This window comes from Talpa occidentalis, unplaced genomic scaffold (genome assembly GCF_014898055.3).
Source record: "Talpa occidentalis isolate TD23 unplaced genomic scaffold, MPIMG_talOcc4v2.1 talOcc4.9, whole genome shotgun sequence".
NCBI classification, from domain to species: Eukaryota; Metazoa; Chordata; class Mammalia; order Eulipotyphla; family Talpidae; genus Talpa; species Talpa occidentalis.
This window is the reverse complement of record NW_023605305.1, coordinates 71,390,225-71,412,925: the sequence shown is the minus strand read 5'-3', so window position 1 is coordinate 71,412,925 and position 22,701 is coordinate 71,390,225. Positions and strand designations below refer to the sequence as shown.

The window sequence follows — 22,701 nt, the reverse complement described above, 5'->3', positions numbered from 1 at the left end:
CCTTATCTATTATAGTCATACGATTTCTAAAATAGCCCAGAAGCAGCCAGAGTAACTACTAAAACTAGAACTTTTGTTTTAGAGACTAATTTTAGTATTTAGATGACTAATAAAAAGTTAGGGTATGTGTGTGTGTGTGTGAGAGAGAGAGAGAGAAAGAGAGAGAGAAACACACATATCCAATAATAAAATTTTGTGCTGCTTGTGAGGAAGCAAAGTTCAAATATATATGAATAATGTGATATGAGAAAAATGTGGTATGTGTAAAATGTACCATCGAGATGTATATATAAGCACAGAAAATCCAGGTCAAAGTAACAAATATGTCAGAATTTGCTACTTTGTTGCATATAGGAGGGAGAACCCCAAATCTGTGCAAAGAACAATGGCCACTAGAAGTGGGGCTTTCCCATTGCAAGGACTCATGGTCCCATGAATTATGTGATAAGATGATTACTCTCTCCAAACATGAATTCCACTCCTACTCAACAACTGTCTTGCTTGGCTTGATGGCAACCTTGCTATTAACGAGTAGAGCTTTAGATTAAACATTCTTCATTTTTATTATTTTAATTTTTTAAATTTTTTCCTAGATTACATTAGTTTTCCATATTTATTTATTTATTTATTTATTTTTTTTTTTAAATAGAGGCATGTTTTATTTATTTATTTATTTGTTTGTTTGTTTTTTTGTTTATACATGCACTGGGTACAGTCAGAAGCACGGGAGGGTGAGAGAATTCACCAGAGCCAGAGCGGGGAGCAGAGCAGGCAGAAGGACTGAAGTACACTGCTGAGGGGAGCAGCGGGCGGCAGGAGAGGTCTGCGCGCCATGTGGGACCCTCCTCATGTGGCCGGGGAGCAGCCGGGGATTGAACCAGCGCCGCAGAGGCCGCGGGCAGCTTCGCAACCCGGCGCTCAACCGCTGCGCCACCGGGGAGGCCCAGTTTTCCATATTTATTTATTTGAAGATTTATTTTTATTTATACAAAAGCCTGGGTACAGTCCAGATGCATGGGAGGGTGACAGGATCTACCAGAGACAGAGCAGGGAACAGAACAGGCAGACTGACGAAATACACTGCTGAGGGGAGCAGCGGGAGAGACAGGAGAGGTCTGCCACACCATGTAGGTTGCTCTGAGGCCCGTGGGGATGGAACTGGTACTGCAAAGGCTGTGGACAACCTGACAGTGCTGCGCTCAACAGCCTGCGCCACCAGGGAGGCCCTCCATATATATTTATGAATACCTGCCTTTTAAGTTAAATCCATTTAAGTCTTTCTGCTAATAAATGCCATGATAATAAGGACTAGGTGCAAACACAATTCCTGAAAAATTCTGTCAAGAACAAGATTCTTCATCATTTTTCATTTCCTCCCACTTACTCCAGAAAATACTCTACAGAGAGCTACAATAGAACAAACAAAACAAACAAAACAAACAGAAAACAAATTTTCTTATCTAGAAGAGATAGTTAAAAAGCTACATTTTAAGGCTACAATGGGGAGCTGGTAAGCTGGTGAACTCAGAATAACCTTGCTCAAAAGAAAAAAAAGATCAATGTTAAACATCAGTATTGCCAAAACAAGGGCATTATTAAAAAAACTGTAAGGACTGACTTTAACTTCCAGAGTCAATAGTGTACCTTGTGGCAAAGCGAAATTCCTGCAGGAAAAAACTGGAAAATCTGAAATGAAAATAATTTCTGCCTAATGATATCATTTGTTACCTGAGGTCAACTTGACAACATAATATTTGGGGAAGAAGGGAAATACAGAGGTGATCCCAACACTTAGTGGTTTTTTCCTCAGAGAATTTGAATTCTTAAGCTTCCCAGAACAAAAGTCTAAAGCAAATGAGAAATTCAGAATTTCTGTAGTCTTACAGTACTGTGGAGTCGAAAACTGGATCTCAGGACATTTCATGGAAGGGCTGGGGTGGGTCATAGTAAACATGTGCAAGCTCTCAGGATTTCTGGAAGCTCTTACCTATAACCTAGTAGGGCACATAAAAATTTTATAAACACTACAACCCAATATCCAGTTAATACAGTTCCCAGTATTTCATTTAACTGAAGGGTCAGTTCTCCAAGAACAGATAATAAAAGCAAAGTTTCAAAATGGATAAAGAAAAATTGAAAGGAAAAACAGACAAATTTTAATAATCATGGAGATGTAACATACCACTCATAATAACTGAGAAATCAAACCATTAAAAATGGGGAAAGGGGAAGATCTCAACAACCCAACAAACTTGACATAACCTATTTATTTAGTGCACTAAACCAACCAATGGCAGAATATACATTTTACTTAACGTGTATACAAAATTCACCAAATAATGTTTTACACACACACACACACACACACACACAGCATTTAAGGAAGTATAAACATATTTCACAGGCCAAACTAATTCTGAATCTGTTCTCTGAACTTAGTGTTAAGCCAGAAGTGAATACCAAAATGCCAAAGAAATGATTTAAAAACCCAGTGATGTTTCTAAACTGCCAGATCACAGATGAAATCACCACAAAAATTAGAAAATGTTCTTAATAACAAATATTGGGCTGTCAGAAAAGTTGTGATGCATTTTTGCTTGAAAAACATAGATAAACCACATCATGACTTTTCCAACAATCCAATACATGAAACTGAACTTATAGACTGCCACTATAATCACATTTACAAGGAAAAATACATTTTGTATCATTAATTATAAATTCTAAGAAATTAGAATACAGCAAGTTAAATACAAAACAGAAATTAAAAAGATAACATGAATTAATTTGTCTTTACCAAGACAAACTCAAGAAAGAGAGAAGGTGCATATTACCAATATCAAGAATGATAAAGGTGACATTAGGACAGAATCTAAAGAGTTTCATAAGATAACAGAATGAGGAATTTTTATGCCAATAAATATGACAATCTAGATAAAAGACTCAATTTCCTAGAGCAGTACAAGGTACCAAAACAGGCTCAAGAAGAAACAGAAAATGTGAATGGCCCTATATCTAATACATTCGTTGAGTTTTTAACTTTTTAGCTTTGCTAGTGAGTTCTTCTGAACATTTAAGGAAGAAATGACACCAATCTCTCACAACCTCTTCTGGAGAACTGGAAAGAAGGCATATTTTCAACTGCTGTATGAAGTTAGCACAACCTACTAAAATATGATTAGCGCATTTTAAAAATACAAAATTGCAGACCGTTCTCTCTCATGAACACAGATATAAAACTCCTAAACAGACTATTAGGAAAAGGAATATAGTGGCATAAAAAAGGATACTATATCATAAATAAGTTGGAATTAAAAGCAGTTATATTTCAGTTGATCAGTGTCATTCACCATGTTCACACTAACAAAGGAGAAAAATCACATCATAATTTCAGATGCCAAGAAGTCATCTGACACAATTTAAAACTTAGTCATGATAAAAACCCAGCAAGGAGTAGGATAGAAATTTCTTAATCTGATAGAGTACCTATAAAAAAATTTATATCAAACATCACATTTTATTTATAAAATATTGAAAATTCCATCCCCTGAGACTGGGATTAAATAAGCACTGTGCTATCATTATTTCTATTTAACACTGTAATAGAAATATTAACCAGCACAAGGTAAAGAAAGAAAAAAAGTCATTATTCTAAGATAACATGATTGTGTTCTTGGTAGTAGTGGGTTCCTGGGCCCAATTCCAACAGGTATGTGGAGGCTTCCAACACCAACAAGCAATTTTTGGATTCCATTAGGGTGTCAAAGAAGTCAACTCAATTCTGACACTATCGACCCCCAAAACTGATTAACGACTCAATATGACAAGACCACCCTCCAGGTTTCTGACCAACCAGCTACAGACTGGAAGTCCCATGATGCCTCCGGTTAGATTAATTTACTAGCATGGTATACATAACTCAGGAAATCCATTTTCTGACTAGATCACTGATATATTACAAAGGCTATAATTCAGGAGCAGGCAGATGGAAGAGACACATAGGGTAAGGTGTGGGGAAAAGTGGGGAGATTCATGTCCTCTCTGGGCTTGGCACTCTCTCCCAAAATCACATTCGCCAACCCCAAAGTCCTCTGAAGATCGTTCCTCTTGGGCATTTTGGGAGGCTTCATTATGTAGGTATAACTGATTAAGTTACTGGCCATTGGCAAATGAATTCCAACTTCAGACCCTTTCCCCTCCCAAGAAATAAGAGTGTTGTCTTCTATTCAAATTGGTTTCCCTGGCACCCATCCCACCTTACTTTCATCAATATAACAATATAATATTAATATAACAAGAGACACATTTAACACTGACAACATTTAGGAAATTGCAAAGGGAGCTGTGAGATAGAAACTGTGAATGCAGACCACATATGCATGAGAAATATATTTTAGTCATGATATATATATTTCTTGTAAATCACAGTAACACTCATTTGAATAAAAGTGCAAAATACCCTAGGGACAATTTATCAGAATAAGGTAATTTAGAAAGTTGTTGGATATAGATCAATATATAAAAACTATATACCAGCAACAGGTAATTGGAAAATGAAACCTTGAAAACATTTATATTTGCATCAAAAACAATAGAAATATAGTACAATGAAAGATCTGCAAGAACTGTAAACAAAACTACAAAAATCTCAGAGAAATTAAAAGAAAATCTCATAATAAGTAAAACTCATTTTATAATGTAAGATTCATAATGTCAGAATAAGTAAAATAATGTAGTGGCACAAGGTTCTCAAAAAAAAAAAAACGAAACAGAATAGTGTCCAGAAACAAATCTGAACACAAATAGACCAATGAACAGACAACAGTGCCCAAAGACAGAGCTGTGCACAGGTAGTGACCTTGTGTATGACAAAAATGACATCGTAGAATAATGGGGTAAAGGATAGTCTTTTCAGTAAATGATCCTGGGCCAACTGGATAACATATTAAAAAATGCATAATGAATCTTTTATATAGATTATAGACTATGAAATGAAAAAGAACAAAGTTGCTAGAAGCAAGCTCTGAAAACTTCATGGCCTTAAATATTTTAAGTAGGACACAGAGGTTCCAAAAAAGGACTTCAGCCTTCCCACTGTGGAAAGGGGCAACCAGGGATTACTATACTAGATAAGAGAAGAAAGCCTCTAACAAGATAGCAATGACAAAATAATCAGAGAGAAAATGCTAGAACACAAGAAGAGCCCATTACAGGAGAAGAAGATGATTTTGAAAATCAACATCTTTAGAGGTAAAATATTTTGACTTTAAAACATGAATAAGTGCTTTTTTTAAATAAAGCAATTATTCAGAGAAACAAGAGTTCATGGAAATTAAAATGAAAGCAGAATTTGAAAACTCAATAGAGAAATTCTGCCACTAAAAAATTAGAAAACCAGAAAAGAAAAAAAAATAGCTTTCGTTGTTCAAAGGCAATGGACATCACAGGTGAACTTTGGAGTAAGTTGGAGTAATTGAGGAGATCCTGCAGGTCTTCAGAGAATTGAAAACAGATCACAACTGATGAAGAATCAAAATGATTGTGGATTTCTCAATAGCAGACAGGTCTGAAAACAATGGAGCTATGTCTTCAAGTTTCTGAAGGACAAAGGCTTCTAGTGCTGACTTCTCTCTGATCCAACTATCTAGAAAGTGTCAGGGTAGAAAAAAGACATTTGCAGACAAGTAAGACTACAAAACATGTATTCCCACGCATCCTTTCTTAGAAAACTATTGGAATATGTGTGCCACCAAAAGAAGGGAGTAAACCAAGAGAGAAGATGACAGGGTACAGCACCCCAGGTAAGAGGGGATTTGCAGAAGGAAGACAGCTGGGTACCAACTGCTTTAGAAAGGAACAGGACAGATGACTCCATAAGAAATATCTCCAGCTATTTACAATAGCTAAGCTATGGAAACAACCCAAATGCCCAAAAATAGATAACTGGATCAAGATGTGGTATGTATACACAAAGGAATATTACTCAGCAATCAAAAAAGATAAACTCATGCAATTTGCAGCAACATGGATGGAGCTGGAAGGGATCATGCTCAGCAAAATATGCCAGAAAGAAAAAGAAAAATACCGGATGGTCTCACTCATAGCAGGAATTTAGAAAACCCTAATAAGGGACTAATTATAATAAAGAAAAAATCAAAATCAACAAGCAACTATAACCCAGAGACACACTGGGGGGGGGGAGGAGAGAAGAAGAGGGATTAGGATCAGAATAAGGGAGGTGGGAATTGTATGGGGAATATAACCAAAATGAAAATGCACACATTGTGCAAAAATGAAAAATGATGTAAGAATTATATAAAATAAAATATTTTTTTAAAAAAGGAAATAACAAAATAAAAAACAAACAAACAAAAAGAAACATCTCCAGGAAGATAAAATTGTCAGAATCACTTCTGAATTCAAAAACTTAGATGTAAATAACTAGAGAAAGGCTAAGACTGAATTAGTGATTAATATAAACTAAATTAAGAATCAATGACCTCTGGGAATAAAATGTTTAGGAAAGCAGAAGCTGTCGTAATTTACTACATAGATCAGTTCTGAATTGCACTTAAGAGCATGAACGCTGATGACTGCTCTAACTCAAACTGCATACAAGTATACTGGTGGGGCAGAGAATGGAAAAGGCAAAAAAGATGTATTCCTCACTTTTTACAGAAGGACTTTAATAAATAATATCTAAAGTTAGAAAGAGAAGAGAGGGAAATATAAACATGTGCCTGGAGACATGTAAGCAAATATGCCAAATTTTTGGAGACATGTAAGCAAATATGCCAAATATGCCAAATAATCATCTAAAAGAGAAAATAGTTACTAAAGAGGGGAAATTAAATGCACGTACTGCTTTAATAAAATTTAAAAAAAGAAAAAAAGCCAAATGAAAGAAATAATGAAGAGCAAAAATTAATAAAACAGAAAAAACAGAATCAGCAAAGTCAAACATCTATTTAAAAAGTCTATTTAAAAAGGTAAACCTCTGACAAGACTTATACCAAAAAAAGGACAAAAGTCATTAGAAATTCATGCTTTCATTCATCAACTGCATACTGGGAACTGGTGTGTAAAGTATGTAAGAGCAAATAAGACCTTGTCCCTCCCTCAAGGATCTAAAGATTGAAAGAATTAAAAAAGACAGAGAAAACGCTAAGATAAAAATCATAAATACTGCTATATTTTACTTCATTAAGAACTTCTGTTAGTAAAGAAAAAGACAAGCTGAAGACTGACATATAGATTCCTGAATATACATAGCACTGCTTATTTATATTCAGTATTAGATTCCGACTATATATAGAGCTACAAATGAGTAAAAAAAGAATATATGTAGTCACAGAACACAATCAACAGATGAAAAGATGAACAACTTCACTAAGTAACAAATAACAAAAAATAACAAATGATAATCAGCAATCTGGAAAAATCTAGGTGCAGGGGTATAATTCCAGCTACTGACTCTCCCAGACTTGAAGCAGGAAGGAGTGTGGGAGGGGGGCTTCCCAAGTGCTGCCCTGCCCATTCCTGAAGCCGGAGAATGGGGTGTGGGTTATTTGTTAAACTGCTCAAAAATATAACACATTCTGTTTTGCTACAGGATGTACAGAATTCAAAACACATTTATTTAAAAGTAAAGAGAAGAAATGATAATGCTAAGTTCGAAAATAATGCAGACAACATTATAAAAAGAAAGAGGACATGATAAATTTGTGGATGAATAATATGCACAGTTATAAACTAAAATCTTTTATAGTTCAGAAAAAGGTAATTTAAAGCTAAAAGGTAAAAAGTACAATTGGTTTAACAAAAAGAAACCTAAACAGATTAAAAACTAAATAAGGTAAAAATTATTAGCAAAATACTAAAATGAAAGGATCAGGTCGTTTTAGGTGTACTGGGTAAACAATTTCTGTGGTGGTAAAGCCATTTTGGAGAAGGGGAAAAATACAATGGTTTGAGGATCAGATGGGTTTATTGCTAGCTTTATCCTAATCCTGATTTGCCACATAATAGCCACATTAAATCCATCCAAATTACTTAACCACTCCTAGGCTCTGTGATCTATAAAGTGGGGTTTATTATACTTGCCTCACAGCTTGTAAGGGTTAAATGGGCAGCCAACATTCATCCCGATATACTGCTCACCCACAGGTGCTCAAATGCAACTCTCCCCTCAGTATATAGCCCATGGCCCAGAGAAGAGAACATGAAAAAGGAAAGCTGCCTTTTAGAACGGCTTTGTCGTCTATGTTGAAAAATTCAGGTCTACCTGTACCCCTATGTTTATTGCAGCACTATTTACAATAGGTAAAACCTGGAAACAACCCAAATGCCCAAAAATAGATGACTGGATCAAGAAGATGTGGTGTATATACACAGTGGAATATTATTCAGCATTCAAAAAAGATAAACTCATGCCATTCGCAGCAACGTGGGTGGAGCAAGAAGGAATTATGCTCAGTGAAATAAGCCAGAAGGAGAAAGAAAAATATCAGATGGTTTCACTTATAGCAGGAATATAGGGGAACCAAATAAGACATCAGTGTAAAAAAATAATAACAGTACAAAACACAACAAAGCAAAAACGGACAATTATAAACCAGAGACATCCTGCAGGGGAGGAGGAGGGAGAGGGATCAGAGGGAGGGAGGGAGGAGCACAGGGGACTGAGGTGATGGTGCACGGGTGCATTGGGGAAGGAAACTCTATGGGGACTACACCTGAGGGGGTAGGGGGAGGCAAATAATGTTTAAAAATGAACAATGATGTAAAAAATAAAAAAATTAATTAAAAAAGAAAGATGGGTAAAAAAAATTTCAGGTCTAATCTTAGCTAAGAGTAAATGGTACAGCAATGTACAGTTGTACATGCAGCTCCTTGAAAATCAGAGGCAAAACTTACCACCATTGCTCCATGGCTTTTGTTTGCCACTCTGGCATAATATCATTCATTCTTCCATTAATTCATCATTCACACTAATTCTTTATGAAAATGAAGGACTTTTATGCCTACAAGGGATTTTATAGGCAGGTGTAGGGGATGACATGAAAATCGAACCATGTTCCAGCTCATCTCATTTCTGAATAGCCTGGAACCCCAAAATTTGAGTTGACTCATTGTAGGGTAAATGATGTCAGGCTTTTCTGCCCTCCCTGCGGTCCTGAATACATGCCTGATGGCGGGCACCTGGAGTGGGGTGTGGGCGTACCTAGGTGGGTTCACCTGGGCTGAGAGACGGCTCATAAGAGTGGCGTCATAGGATGCTGGAGGAGAAGACCACCAGAAGAACCAGAAAGAGAAGCAGAGGCCATGAGAGAAGGCCAGAGAGCCCAGAAAGACTCGCTGGGGGCTGGAGGGCCTGCCAGCCTCCTGGCCACCCAGCACCCGACTGCCATGTACCTGGTAAACTCAATAAAAGCCTGAAAAAGCCACCGAGGGCTCCAGGACTCCTCCTTTACCCCGCCTGCTCAAATCATGGAGATCCTGCTCTGTGCTATTCCTGCTGCTACACTCATGAAGGATGATTAGCACTTAGCCAGTCAGATGCAGAGTGAGTTCCTTTTATCTCTCCCAGTAGTTTCTACCCCCCATCAATTTGACAATGCACGCAGGGATAAATGTGGCAAAGAGGTATTAAGGTGAAAAAGAAGAGAAAAGCTGCTAATTTCTCAGACCACAGGCCTGGCATATTTGCCAGGTTCTTCCTGATGTCTGCCAAATATAGATTCTTACCATGACAGATGCCTCCTGAGGCCTCCTTGAGCATCCATTCTTCCCCTTTGCCCAGCCGAGAAAGCATATCTGGTTTGGGTGCTAAAAGTCCTGTTTTTGAGGGGAAAAAATGGAAACCACATCTGTTCATACCAGAGATAAAATCATTGCAAGCATAATATCTGGTCCTTGGAATTTCCTGGAAAGGACTTGATTCCCAGTAGGAAAGATGGCTTGGGGCTAACACAGACACTGTTCTGTCCTTTATCTGCTAGAAGCGAGGGAAGATTCCACTCAGTGGTATAAATTTTCACAGCCGGCTTTTCACTTTGGTAACACAAATGCCTGGTTTAAGCTTTTATACCAACACATCTATTTCAAAGGGAGCTGATTCACATAATATACTGGCAGCCACAAGACCAGGTAAGAGCTAGGTTGCCTATCTCCACTCAGGCCCCTTTATCCATTGTATAGACAAGTAAACAATCAGAAAGACTTAAGTTTCTTATTTTTTCCCCCTCTTTTCCCTTGCTTTAAATTCTCACTTATTTAAATTCACCAGTAAGAGTGAGGCTGTGAAACACTAGATTCTCCCATTCAGTCCTCATAAAAGCAGGACCCAAAGTCTATGCTCCTTTACCTGCAATCTCACTATGGCCCAGGTGTGCTGTGTAGTTTCCAGGTCTTGTAAGTAATGAATCTGCTTTTTCGGTTTCCTGAGGGCTACTGCTAAAGGGCACATGTTATAATCATAGTAAGAATCCATGGACAAGTCCAGTTGTAATACTGACTTAAAGAGGAAATATTTAGGGGAAATTCACAAGGACCCAGGTGCATGCCCGAGGCATTTCTAGTCATAGTGGAATTATCAATAGTTTGTGACCCACACAAAACAGACCCCTAGTTTTCTTATAAGTATCAGCACTTGGAAGGATGACCATGTAGCAGTCTTGAAGATAATGCCATTGATTAGCTCATTCCCAGCCCAACCTTCTAGCTAGAACCAATTTAAGGGTTCCAAAGAGATCTGAAGATGTGAAGATGAGCCCTCAGAGGCTCTCACTTACCGAGTGAGACGAGGTTGCTGTAATTCTCCAGCATTACATCCCTGTACAGGGCCCTCTGAGCAGGGCTCAGCTGTGCCCACTCGTCCTGGGCAAAGAACACGGCCACATCCTTGAAGGTCACTGATTCCTGTAACAGCAAATGCTTCCCTGTTGGCCGGAGGCTACCCCTTAACATAGCTTTGAAGACATGTTGAGACTAGCAGCCTCCAGGGATCTGGTAGGGTCTGCTGGACTACAACCATCTGGGGAACTGATGTTTTGGGACAAGGCAAACATGCTCAGGGGCTCCTAAAAATCTAGTTTTCATTCTCTTTTGTTCCCTGCTTTGCAGAAACACATACTGTGAAAACATGTCTTCAGCACAGGTACTTCACACTTGCTGTTCATTTTGCTCAGAACATTTTTTCCTATCTCCCTCCCTCAATCTTCCCAAGCCACCTCCATCCCGCTCCCTTATGACTAAATAAGACCCTGTAGGGTAAGTAAAATTATCAGGCTTTTCTGCCCTCCCGCCATTAGGATTAATGATGGATCCCTGCAGTCCTGAATGCATGCCTGATGGCGGGCACCTGGAGCAGGGTGTGGGCATGCTAGATGGGATTCACCTGGGCCAAGAGACTGGGCCTATAAGGCCAGGGCGGCAGAGGATGGTGTGGTGTGGTGTATGGAGCAGTGCGGCGGAGTGCGGCTGGGAAGATCAGAGGAAAAAGAATGAGAGCGAAAGAGAACGCAATAGCAGAGTGAAAGAGAGCAGAGACCACGAAAGAACGCCAGAGAGCGCCCCCACCCCGCACCCCTGCCTGCCGTGTACCTGGTAAAACCCCAATAAAAGCCTGAAAAGCCACTGAGGGCACCAGGACTCTCCTTTACTCTGTTCAATCATAAAATCCTGCCCTGTGCCCATTCCTGCCGCTACAGACCCCTACCTGGGTCTCAACTTAAACATTACATCCTCAGTGCAGCCTCCTTCTCTGCTCCCACATCTCCTTGTAGACCCTCTGGAGCACTGTCTCATTTAATCCTGTGTTTTGGTTTGTTTTCAATCTCTCTCCTTCCTGCCAACTGTTAACACTAAGAAGCTATGGGCCATTTTCACATTTTCCTTATCTTCCCAGGATTTCTTCTAGAACATGGTCCCTATAGCCAGCAGTTATTACTTGTTGATCCAGCAACTCCTGCTTTTCTTCAGCTGTTCACTTGCACACCCCCAACATCCATGCATGGTTCCCATGGAAATCATCATCTGGACAATCTGACCTTGTCCCCTCTCATCACAACTGGTCCCTTCCTTGTAAATTCTTGGCTGAGAAGCCAAGGGAGCTGGTGTGTACCAAGAAAGAATTAAATAGAAGCTCAGAGAAAAGAGCCAAGAGTCTAAGACAAAGGACTCTGGACTCCAGTTGCATAGCCAAAATCCAACTGCACTGGAGAAATACTTGGGAGATAGCCGAGTATCCTTCCAAGAAAGGCCTGAGTTAGGTTTGTTACCTGCATTCAGAATCTTTGAAAGGTAGACAACAACAAAACAAAAGCAACACTTGTTGGATTGAATCGATGAACCAATCTGTCAGGGACTATTGTTCATCTTTGTATCACAAATATAAATCGTAACATATTAGTGCATTTTACATCCCTAATATAGGTCTGTCAAATGGTAACCAAATTAAGGCGTGATAAGCATGAGATGAATTGTGTGACACTAATTATTTGAGGAAAGGGTTAGGAAGGGAAATATTACAGTGTATTGGCACTGTGGGTGGCAGATTTCACAGAAAAAGTGGTACCTGTGATGGGTCATTAAGAACAAGTTAGAAACTGGAAGAAGGGTGATCTGCCAAGTAGCTGAAACTGGGTTGAACTTGACACATTCAACTGGCTGCCCATCTCTTCCAGAATTTCATTAGGATATAGACCTAAAAGGAGTATATCTTGTATGTCAACTATACTTCAATAAACCAATTTAAAAAAGATTCCTTTTCTGGTCAGGTTTAAACGTGAATGATTTAGAGCAATTTTAGCCAATTCACTAGAACTTATACACCCAAATGCTCTCTCTTTCAAAGTGGAGTTCATAATCTTATTTTAAAAATGGCTGGCACTACTCAAAACATTTTAGTAATTTATTGAAATTGGAAACATATCTTTTGTTTTTTTTTTTTGTTTTTTTTTTATAAAATAAATTTTATTTTTATATTCCCCATACAATTGCAACCCCCCCATTCTGACCCCAATCCCTCCCCTCCCGCCCCCCCACCCCCCAAAAAGTGTCTCTGGTTCATAGTTTTTTGTTGATTTTGATTTTCACTTTCTTATATTCATTTTCCTGGTCCCTTATTTAAGTTTTCTAGATTCCTGCTATGAGTGAGACCATCCGGTATTTTTCTTTTTCTTTTTGGCTTATTTCACTGAGCATGATCCCTTCCAGCGCCATCCATGTTGCTGCAAATTGCATGTGTTTATCTTTTTTGAATGCTGAGTAATATTCCATGGTATATATGTACCACATCTTCTTGATCCAGTCATCTATTTTTGGGCATTTGGTCTGTTTCCAAAGCTTAGCTATTGTAAACAGTGCTGCTATAAACATAGGTGTGCAGGTGTTCTTTGGAATTGATGTTTCTGTATCCTTTGGGTAAATACCTAGGAGTGGAATTGCTGGATCATATGGAAGCTCTAGGAAACATATCTTTTGAATGATCTCACTGGGGTCAAATGTCATTACAAGGAAAAGTGTCCAGAAACCCCACCCTCCAAGAAAGAGTTCTAATTTCTCTCTTTTAACTCCTGCCTTTCCCACCCTAGAGTCTTGATTTTACTTGGTAGTAGAAAGAGTACAGGTTTTCATTTTGAAGCTGCCTGGGTTCCAGTCAGTTGTGTCACTTAGGTGACCTTTAGCAAGTTGCCTGGCTCCAACATGCAGTAGGATGATCCAATATGGGGGAGGGAGGTGAGAAGAAAGAAGCAATCAGGTGAGGTGTCTAAGTGAGATGGATTAGGAGAAAAGCTCCTGGTCAGGGGAAAGACACATGCCCACACTCCTCACACCTTTAGAGTCAAATCATCTAAGGTAATCTGGGGGGGCGAGGAACTCGACAGTAAGCCCCCACTCACCTGAACCACGATTGGCAGGTGCCTGACAGCCATTCCTTCTCTGATGAGCCCTTTCAGAGACAGAGAGAGCAGGACTCCTCCGGCTGGAAACTTCTACACACCTGTTATGAGAAGACTGGCTCAGTTCTGAAAGCCTTCCAGTTAGGCTGTGAGCAATTACATCTGAAAGTACCACAATACCCCAAGCAGCAAATTCTTAGTCTTACTTGCCACTCAATTCTCTCTTTGCTTCTGAAGGTATTTCTGCTGACCTCCACTATTGTGGACATTGTTCACAAGCTACTACTTTGGCAGAAAGCTACTTCCAACACTAATTCTCAGCTTTCTAGCTACCCTCTGGCATTTGTCCTTAAGTTAAGCGGAGAAATTTATCTAAAAAGCACTATCTCCTCCCCACCAACACCCTCATATCTCCACCCCTGGGCGGCTGCCTACAGCTAGGAGGGGAGTGTAGGAGTAGGGAAGAAATGGCATCTTCTTCCCCCTCAAAAAGGAAGCTAAGAAGGCTGGATTTTCCTTGTTGAAGTGTCTCAGGTCAACCTATTCTCTGGCCTCAGGGCTCTCCTCTGGGCCCCAGTGTGGGTGACCAGGAGTCAAAGGTGGGCGAGAAAGCACCAGTGTATTTGGTGAGGGGCGGGGGGAGAGGGGCTAGGAATCTTATTCTGTCTACACTACCCAACCTCCTGCGCTCTGCCACCCTGCCAGGTCACTGGTGACCCGCTGCAAGGACTGCGCGGCAGCTGCCCCCACCTCAGAGTTCGGCGAACGCGGAGCGCGGAGCGACAGCGGAGCTTCTAACCCCGGAGAGCAGACGATTTTCCTGGGGTTGATCCAAGACACATGCCAGAGGCCCTCCTTTTCATGCACTCACAGATAACTACCCCAACCCAAGAGTCCACTTCTGGCTGACTTCCCTTCTCGCTAGAATCACACCTCGGCCATACGTTTCGGGAAGTTTGGGACATCGGATCAGCATCCTCCAGAATGGGCTCACACCGGACCCACTCCGCTTTCTCTGCACCCTACTCCCCGTGCCCGACCACCCCACAGCCGCCCCCACACTCCCGACGCAGCCCTGGCCACCATGCCTGGTCACCCCTGGATTGCCCTCCGAGGAGCCTCCGCTCACGGCGAGAGATCGCAAGCGCCACATCGCAGGCAGAACACAATAAGCAGGAGTCAGCAGCACCAGGTCTGAATTGCGCTTGCGCGTTGCCCGGGGAACCGTTAAGCCGAATCCCATACAGGGCGGAGGCTGCCGCACTTCAGCTTCCCGGGCTACCCAGAACAGGGCGAATCCCAAGCCAGCGCCCGCACTCGCCGGGCGGGGAAGTGATATTGTGCTCATGCGCCGACAGAGCTCTGCCCTTCCACCCCACGCTTAGCGGCTTTCGAAGCCGAAACTACATTTCCCGGGGGCCTTAGCGGGGTGGGGCCTAACTGTTCCCTCCGGTAACTAATCCGGGGTGCGCTAACCTGCACCGGGGGCTATGGTTCCGTTCGGGTTACACTCTGACTCGGTATTGGCCTTGAAATGATGTCCAGGGAGGTAACAGAACAGCGACGAGTTAACGGTGGGATGAGGGAGGTTGGTCTGGGGGAGGGGCTCCTGATTTCTAGAGAAAGCGGGCCAGGGACAGCCTCTGAGGGCGGACTAGGCGCCCAAAGACTTTAGAAAGCGGTGGGACTGACTGTGCCTCGGCCGGAGGAGATGGAGCGTCCTAATGGCCTGGTCCCGCAAGAGGGTCCGGGCGGCGGGCGGGCGAGAAGTGGGGCGCGGGGCGGGGAGGACGGAGGCGTGGGGCAGACAGCTGTCTTGAGGAGGCTGCCGGCTCTTCAGGGCAGTGGGTGGAGGCTGGGAGGCGGGTGGTAGTCTCGGGAGCCGGGACTTGGCGCCCGAGAAGCGCCGGGGAGAGTAAGGGGCACCTACTGAAGGAGCCTGGACGCCAAGGTAGGCTGTATCTCGCACAGTTGGGTGGACTTTAGAGAAAGTGATGTTGGTTTTTATGGCCAGAATTTTGCTGTAGTGAGCAAGGACAAAGTCATGGGTGGAAATATCTAACTGGAGATAGCTGACTTTGAGTACGTTTTCACGGAGCTCGGGAGGAGAGTACTGAACTGTTGGTGGTGAGTAAAAGCCAAGACTGACCTGAGTTTGTCAGGGAACTGTTGGCCACCTCGCAGGAAGCAGTCAGTGACTTCACGTATGAGACACTACAGCATTGTGTTTTGGATTTTATTGAGAATTGCGCTCTACAGACAAGTTTGAATGCATGTGTCATTGTTCTGGGGGCCAGAGCAGTAGCAGTGGAAACGCCTCATTTTGCAGGCTTAATTCCACTAGAGGAGGTAGTCAGTAAAAATTTTGGTTTAGAATGTAAAATGGGCTGGGGATTATTTAACAGTGTTTTGGGAAATTCTTTGAAGTGATAACATTCGCGCAGATTTGGATAAAGTGAGAGAAGAAACCATGTGACTATCTGGAGAAGAGAGGGAACAGAAATGCCATCCAGGGCAAGAAGTGTGATTGGTTTGAGGCTTAGCATGCCCAGTCTGACTACAGAGAACATGGTGAACAAGGGGGAGGGGGAGGGAGAGGAGTTTGGAATGGTAAATACAGGTTTTGAAGGCCAGAGTAGGAAATTTGGGTTTATTGTATGTGAAGGGAAACCACTGAAGGAGTTTGAGCAAAAGTGGCATGGCTGAGCACACTACAGGGGAACCCATAAGGAGGCTGTTACAGCAGTCTCTGATTTTCACAGTGACTGAACTTTGCTACAAGGCATTTGCTTTGAGAGCCGAAGTGATTCTAAGATAACCATGGGTTCTAGATACTATGCTAAGGAATTTACATAGTGTTATATTTTCAAGATTATGAGGATACTACTACTTGAGCACCAACTATTGATGGGCATTTTTATAATTATCTAATGTAATCCAAAGCTATGTGGTTTGAACTATTAACTGAGAAAACTTAGGCACCAGTATGTTCAGTGCCTTGCCCAAAATCTCGTCTAGTAAGTGAAACCAGGAGTCCTCACTCTGCTGACAGAGCAAAGGTGCCAAGGTTGTCCTCATTTCTTGTTCCCCAGAATGGCTGAGGGCTGACATGCAAGGGCCTAATTAGGCCTTCCAGAATTCCTGAATAATGTAGTAAGGCCTCCATTTATTTGACCCATTTCTCCTGGTACTCCCTCTACTGGTTGCTTTACCAATTTTGTTCTTGTATCCACCTCAGGTGTCAGTAACTCCATTCTTCCTCTCTCCTTTTTTCTGTGCTTCCTTTTGAGCCTTTATGTTACTGCTGTCTTTGTTTTCATCTATATTCTGTCTCATCTCTTTACTCTTTTAGAAAAAGAAATATGTGAAGGGAAATGAGGAAAGTGCATGAGAGAAATATTAAAAATCTGTTTCTGAGGATCCAGAGGGATCATGTGAAGATATGTTCTATTCCCCGTCTTTGCCTGTGGCAACTCCAAGAGTTAGACTTTATAAAGGTCACAGTCCAAAAAGAGTGAATTTCCCAATGGCCAAGTACTGGGAGTCCACAGAGATCTTCACTGCCACCCACAGGTATCCTCTGCACTTATCATTTCTTAATTCATGTTTTCCCAAGGGCTTTTCCTTCTTCCTAGTGAAAAAAAATCCCTGTAGCGTCTACCAGTACACAAAATCTTATTTTTTAAAAAAGATTTATTTATACAAGAACTGGGGTATAGCTCAGAGGTGTGGGAGGGTGAGAGAATACACCAGAGGCAGAGCGGGGAGCAGAACAGGCAGAGAGACCATAGACACTGCTGAGGGGAGCAGCGGGCGAGACAGGAGAGGTCTGCTGCGCCATGTGGGTTTCTCCCTGGCCGGCTGGGAATCAAACCTGCACTGCAGAGGCTGCAGACAGCTTCACAGCGTGTCGCTCAACCCACTGGGCCACTGGGGAGGCCCCCAAATCTTATTTTTTCCACCTTGAGCGGCACACACCCTCCTTTTGCACCCACAGACTCTCACACGAACACCTCTTTTCAGTGACAAACACACTCAGTTCTGCAAGCAAACATATTTGCAGATTTTTGGTTGATTAAATCAACATCTTTCTCAAGGGCCCCTTTCCATGCAACATTACTTCCACTCTAGAGTCTAGAAGAGCTAAAATATTCATTTTCTTAGCCTCCTTTACTCCTATTGTCTTTGAAACACAGCTTTGGTCAACAAGATATAAGCAGGTCATCTGATGGGTTGCTGAGAAAACCAATTCTGATAGAAGGCTTAGGTGTTGCTGCTGCTACCCATCCCCTACCTATCTGCTGTGAATACAAGTTATCTTACCTGAAGCTATGGCAGCCATCATGACCATGCTGGAAAATCCATGAAACCAAAGGCATTGAACTATTTTGTCTATGAACCAATGCCCACTACCTCCAGATTTGTTATATGAGAAAAAATAAATCCCTGCTTGCTTGTAAGCCATTGTTCAGGGGACTTTATTTGTAGTCAAAGTTCAAATAGAGATATATTATCTCAAACCCACTTTCCCCTAGTTATCTAATATCTCCTTTCTCAGTCCAGCCATTAAGTATTTTTTTGACACTTAACTCACTCTTCAACCCACTAAAATTTAGGTTATCAATAAGACTAAAGGCCATATTTCTATTTTTACTTAATCTTTCATATTAGCAATTGGAAATATTAACTGTTCTTATCCCTACATTAAAACTTCCTTTTAATTTTTGTGCTACCACCTCTTGATTTTTCTGGTTTTCATTTTTCTTTTGGCAAGTCTTTCAGCACTGATTCCATTTCTGCTTAATGCCAGACCTTCCTGGATTCATTACTTGGATATGCATAGATTCATCAAAATGCCCTGAACTCATCATTGTCCCACAAAATTTGACAATTTTGTTTTTAATTATGGCACCCCATCTGCCCACATAAATTCAGGTCATTCTAGCCTCTTTCTTCTCATTCAAGTGTCTGCATTTAATCATTTCCAACCATTATCTCGACTCCACTGTTGCTTGAATTCTTCCTTTCCTCTCCCATCCCACTGCCATTTTCTTAGTTTATCCCTTGGAGAACAAAAAAAAAAAAAAAAAATCTTATTCATTTTGGTTTTCTAATCATGTCAAGCAGATAATTTAGCACTTTATTAGTTTGTAAAATAGATGAAATTGTCTTAACTACTATCATAACTACAGATCCAAAAATCTCCCCATGACTGTTTTGATATTTTGAGTTTCAAAGATCTTATTAATGTCAAATTTTCATGTCTATTACTGTTCAGCCTTCGTTCCATTTTGACATTAGAATATGATACAAAGATAGGTATTTGATTCCTATGTCAAGATTATATTAAAATCATGTTGTTTTCCAAATACTCAGCTTATTTAACAACAGTTTATGACTACTAATTGAGAACTCAAAACAGCTTGCTGGTATATTAAGATTTGTACAATTATTCCATCACTTGCTAGCAAGGAGATTCTATGTTAGAGGAGAAAAGAACAATGCAGGGGGAGAGATGGGACATGGAAGAATCACAGGAATTGGCATATGTAGAAAATTTTGACTCAAAGCAGTCAGGAAAAACAGGTAGTGGCACAGGGTATCTAGATAATACATAACATGGTAAATGATCAAGGAGTTCCCAGCACTCATTCTATTTATAGGTTTGTAGCATTCTAGAGCTACTAGGGATTGTGCAGTCCTTCTAAAATAAAAATCCTTTTTACCAAACAAGGGAAACTGACCTGGTGAAGGTAGGTGACTTGTCCAAGTTAGGGGCAGATCAGGACAACATACCAGGTCTCTGGGATGTCCAGTTAGTCACTCTCATATTTCCTCTCCTGTGTGATTTCTGATGTCCAAAGGAGAATCCACAGATAATAGAACTTATCTTTAGCATGAAATTTTACTGTTCAGAACATCAGCTACTTAAACCTCCTAAAATGAAGCTTTACTTTTTTAGTCAAGATTTTGCCACTTTTATATGGTTTCTCTACAGTGGTCTGTATTATCTGGCCTGGTATACTGTACTTCAACTAAAAGATTCCTATAATTGCTACATTTATTGTTTCTATATTGTATTATTTATCTGGTTATCACCAAAGAGTTAAACATGGTGAGAAGACCAAAGAAAACTTTCCTTATGTATGAGTTCTTTGATGTCGTGTAAGGTTTGTGCTCCGACTGAAAGCTTTTCCACATTCATTACACTGATAGGGTTTCTCTCCTGTATGAGTCCTCTGGTGCACTATAAGGGATGAATTCTTAATGAAGGCTTTTCCACACTGGCCACATTCATAAGGTTTCTCACCAGTGTGAATTCGTTGATGCTCAATAAGGTATGCACTCTGGCTGAAGGCCTTTCCACATTCATTGCATTCATAAGGTTTTTCTCCAGTGTGAATAACCTGGTGTACAGTAAGGGATGATCGCCCAGTGAAATGTTTTCCACATACTATACATTCATAAGGTTTTTCTCCAGTATGAATTCTTCGATGTTGGGTAAGAGATGAATTCTTACTGAAAGCTTTTCCACACTGATTACATTCAAAAGGTTTTACTCCAGAATGAAGTCTCTGATGTTCTATAAGGTATGTACTTTGGCTAAAGGATTTCCCACATTTGTTACATTTGTAGGGTTTTTCTCCAGTGTGATTTCGCTGATGTAGGGTAAGAGTTGAGCTCTTACTAAAGGCCTTTCCACATTCATTACACTCATAGGGTTTTTCTCCAGTGTGGCTTCTCTGATGTACAATAAGATGCATACTTTGACTAAAGGCTTTTCCACATTCATTACATTCATAGGGTTTTTCTCCTGTATGAGTTCTTTGATGAACTGTAAGATTCATGCTTTGGGTAAAAGCTTTCCCACATTCATTACATTTGTAGGGTTTCTCTCCAGTATGAATTCTTTCATGTTGAATAAGGGATGAATTCTTGTGGAAAGCTTTTCCACATTCTTTACACTGATAGGGCCGCTCTCCGGTATGAGTTCTTTGATGAACAGTAAGATTCATGCTCTGACTGAAGGTTTTCCCACATTCGTTACATTTATAAGGTTTCTCACCAGTATGAATTCTTTGATGTATGGTAAGGGAGGAGCGTTCAATGAAGTGTTTCCCACATATATTACACTTAAAAGGTTTCTCCCCAGTATGAATCCTTTGGTGCTTAAGAAGGGAGGAGCTCTGGGCAAAGGCTTTCCCACACTCATTACATTCATATATTTTCTCTGCTACAAACAGTCTTTGAGTTTCAATTAATTCAGAATTTTGTTTAGTGTCTTTTCTGTAAGAGTTCCAATTACAGGGACTTTCCCCCATAGGAATACTTTGTTGTGTATCAAGAATTGAACCCTGACTGAAACATCTTTCAAATTCAATATCTCTGTGTACCTTCCTCTCAGTGAGGGCATCCTTATGGGAAACTGCCACTTGGTCCGGCTGTTTAGCCTGGGTTTTTTCTTGCCCTTGTACCCAACTGTCAGGTTCCCAGGTTTCCCCTACGGTTGACTCCCAGAGACCTTCCCTTTCCATTGTTACCTCATAGGACAAATGTTCATTAATTTTGGACTTTGCAGTTGACTCTTCAGTTTCGAGTCTTCTCTCCCAGTCTGGAAAAAAATACATAAATTGTACATTAGTTTCTGTGCTGAGAGACTGAAAGCTACATAAGGTGAAAATGAGAGAATGAAATAGAATACCGGAACATTTGATAGTTTCAAAGATGTCCCTACAATTAAGAGAAATGGAAGGGAAGGAAAGAAAAGTGAACCAGTTCATAGATAATAGGGGAATTACAAGTAGGCTAAGCAGATTAAACAGTGAGGCTATTCAGGATGGAAGGACATGGAAAGTATTGGTCACTGAACAAGGCTAACTTATTGGGAATATGGAAATAAAGGGCAATATATAGTAGTGTTGGAATTGGGAGACAGATCAAAGCCCTGTTATATTGTACCTGTTATTCTTCCAGTAGTTTTCCTTCTGCAATGCCACCTATAATTCTGATAATGAATCTTCTAAACACACAATGACAGTGAAAAGACTGTTGATCTTGCAGTCCGACAAATGGGTTCAAACCCTGGCTGTTAAGTGTTACCATCTAACTAGTTACTTGATTCTCTGGGTCTGACCTTTTTCCATATAAAATTAGATTCATGTAATCTGACAAGGGTTAAATAAAATCATGTAAATAAACTACCCTTTAGGAACATATTTTTCTGGAATATAAAATATCAGAGCACACTTGAAATTTAAATTCTTAAAGAGAAGATAACACAATATAAACTCTTTTCCCTTCCACGGCCTCCCCGGTGGCACAGTAGTTGAGCGCTGGGTTGCGAAGCTGCCCGCAGCCTCTGCAGCGCCGGTTCAATCCCGGCTGCTCCCCAGCCACCGGAGGAGGGTCCCACATGGCGCGCAGACCTCTCCTGCCGCCCGCTGCTCCCCTCAGCAGTGTACTTTGAAGTCCTTCTGCCTGCTCTGCTCCCTGCTCTGGCTCTGGTGAATTCTCTCACCCTCCCGCGCTTCTGAGTGTACCCAGTGCTTGTATGTATAAACAAATAATAAACCTTTAAAAAAAAAATCTTTTCCCCTCCAAACATTAAGCAAACTGTAATTTTATCACAAAGATAAGAGGATCTGTAAGTGCCCTAAATATCCATTCTCTGAAGATGAGAACCAGTGGCAGGGACAGGGAGAGGCAAATCTGCTGAACTGCTTGAGAGGGCCTGAGGAAGGAGCTTACAGCCATTCAGAATTTATTTTCACAGAACCCACTTCTTACCCCTCAGGCA

The 22,701-nt window shown here is 40.9% G+C and overlaps 2 protein-coding genes and 1 long non-coding RNA gene across 4 annotated transcripts in view; 1 reads left to right on the top strand and 2 right to left on the bottom strand.

Moving 5' to 3' along the window:
• Positions 1–21,477, bottom strand: part of ZNF454 (zinc finger protein 454) — a 31,215-nt gene extending 9,738 nt beyond the window's left edge. The window contains exons 1-4 of one of the 2 annotated variants that reach the window (XM_037501300.2): positions 21,446–21,477; positions 13,905–14,005; positions 10,794–10,920; positions 9,748–9,837 (exon numbers count right to left, since the gene is read on the bottom strand). In XM_037501300.2, the coding sequence (XP_037357197.1) occupies positions 9,748–9,837; positions 10,794–10,920; positions 13,905–13,937 (250 nt within the window). In that variant the 5' untranslated portion in view covers positions 13,938–14,005; positions 21,446–21,477. Of the gene's footprint in view, positions 1–9,747; positions 9,838–10,793; positions 10,921–13,904; positions 14,006–19,648; positions 19,682–21,445 lie in introns of those variants that run through there. The other variant, XM_037501299.2, reaches the window with a different exon arrangement.
• LOC129145173 (uncharacterized) lies at positions 15,243–18,989 on the top strand. Its single transcript, XR_008550351.1, has 3 exons — positions 15,243–15,453; positions 17,257–17,477; positions 18,101–18,989. It is a non-coding gene; the product is annotated as an uncharacterized LOC129145173 (long non-coding RNA).
• ZFP2 (ZFP2 zinc finger protein) lies at positions 19,543–21,452 on the bottom strand. The gene has a single exon (XM_037501301.2). The coding sequence runs from the start codon at positions 21,437–21,439 to the stop codon at positions 20,045–20,047; it is 1,395 nt and encodes a 464-aa protein (XP_037357198.1). The 5' UTR covers positions 21,440–21,452; the 3' UTR covers positions 19,543–20,044.
• Positions 21,478–22,701: the final 1,224 nt, after the last annotated feature.

Excerpts from the sequence above, each read along its gene's own strand:
- ZFP2 (XM_037501301.2), bottom strand. The coding sequence starts at position 21,439 with ATGGAAAGGGAAGGTCTCTGGGAGTCAACCGTAGGGGAAACCTGGGAA.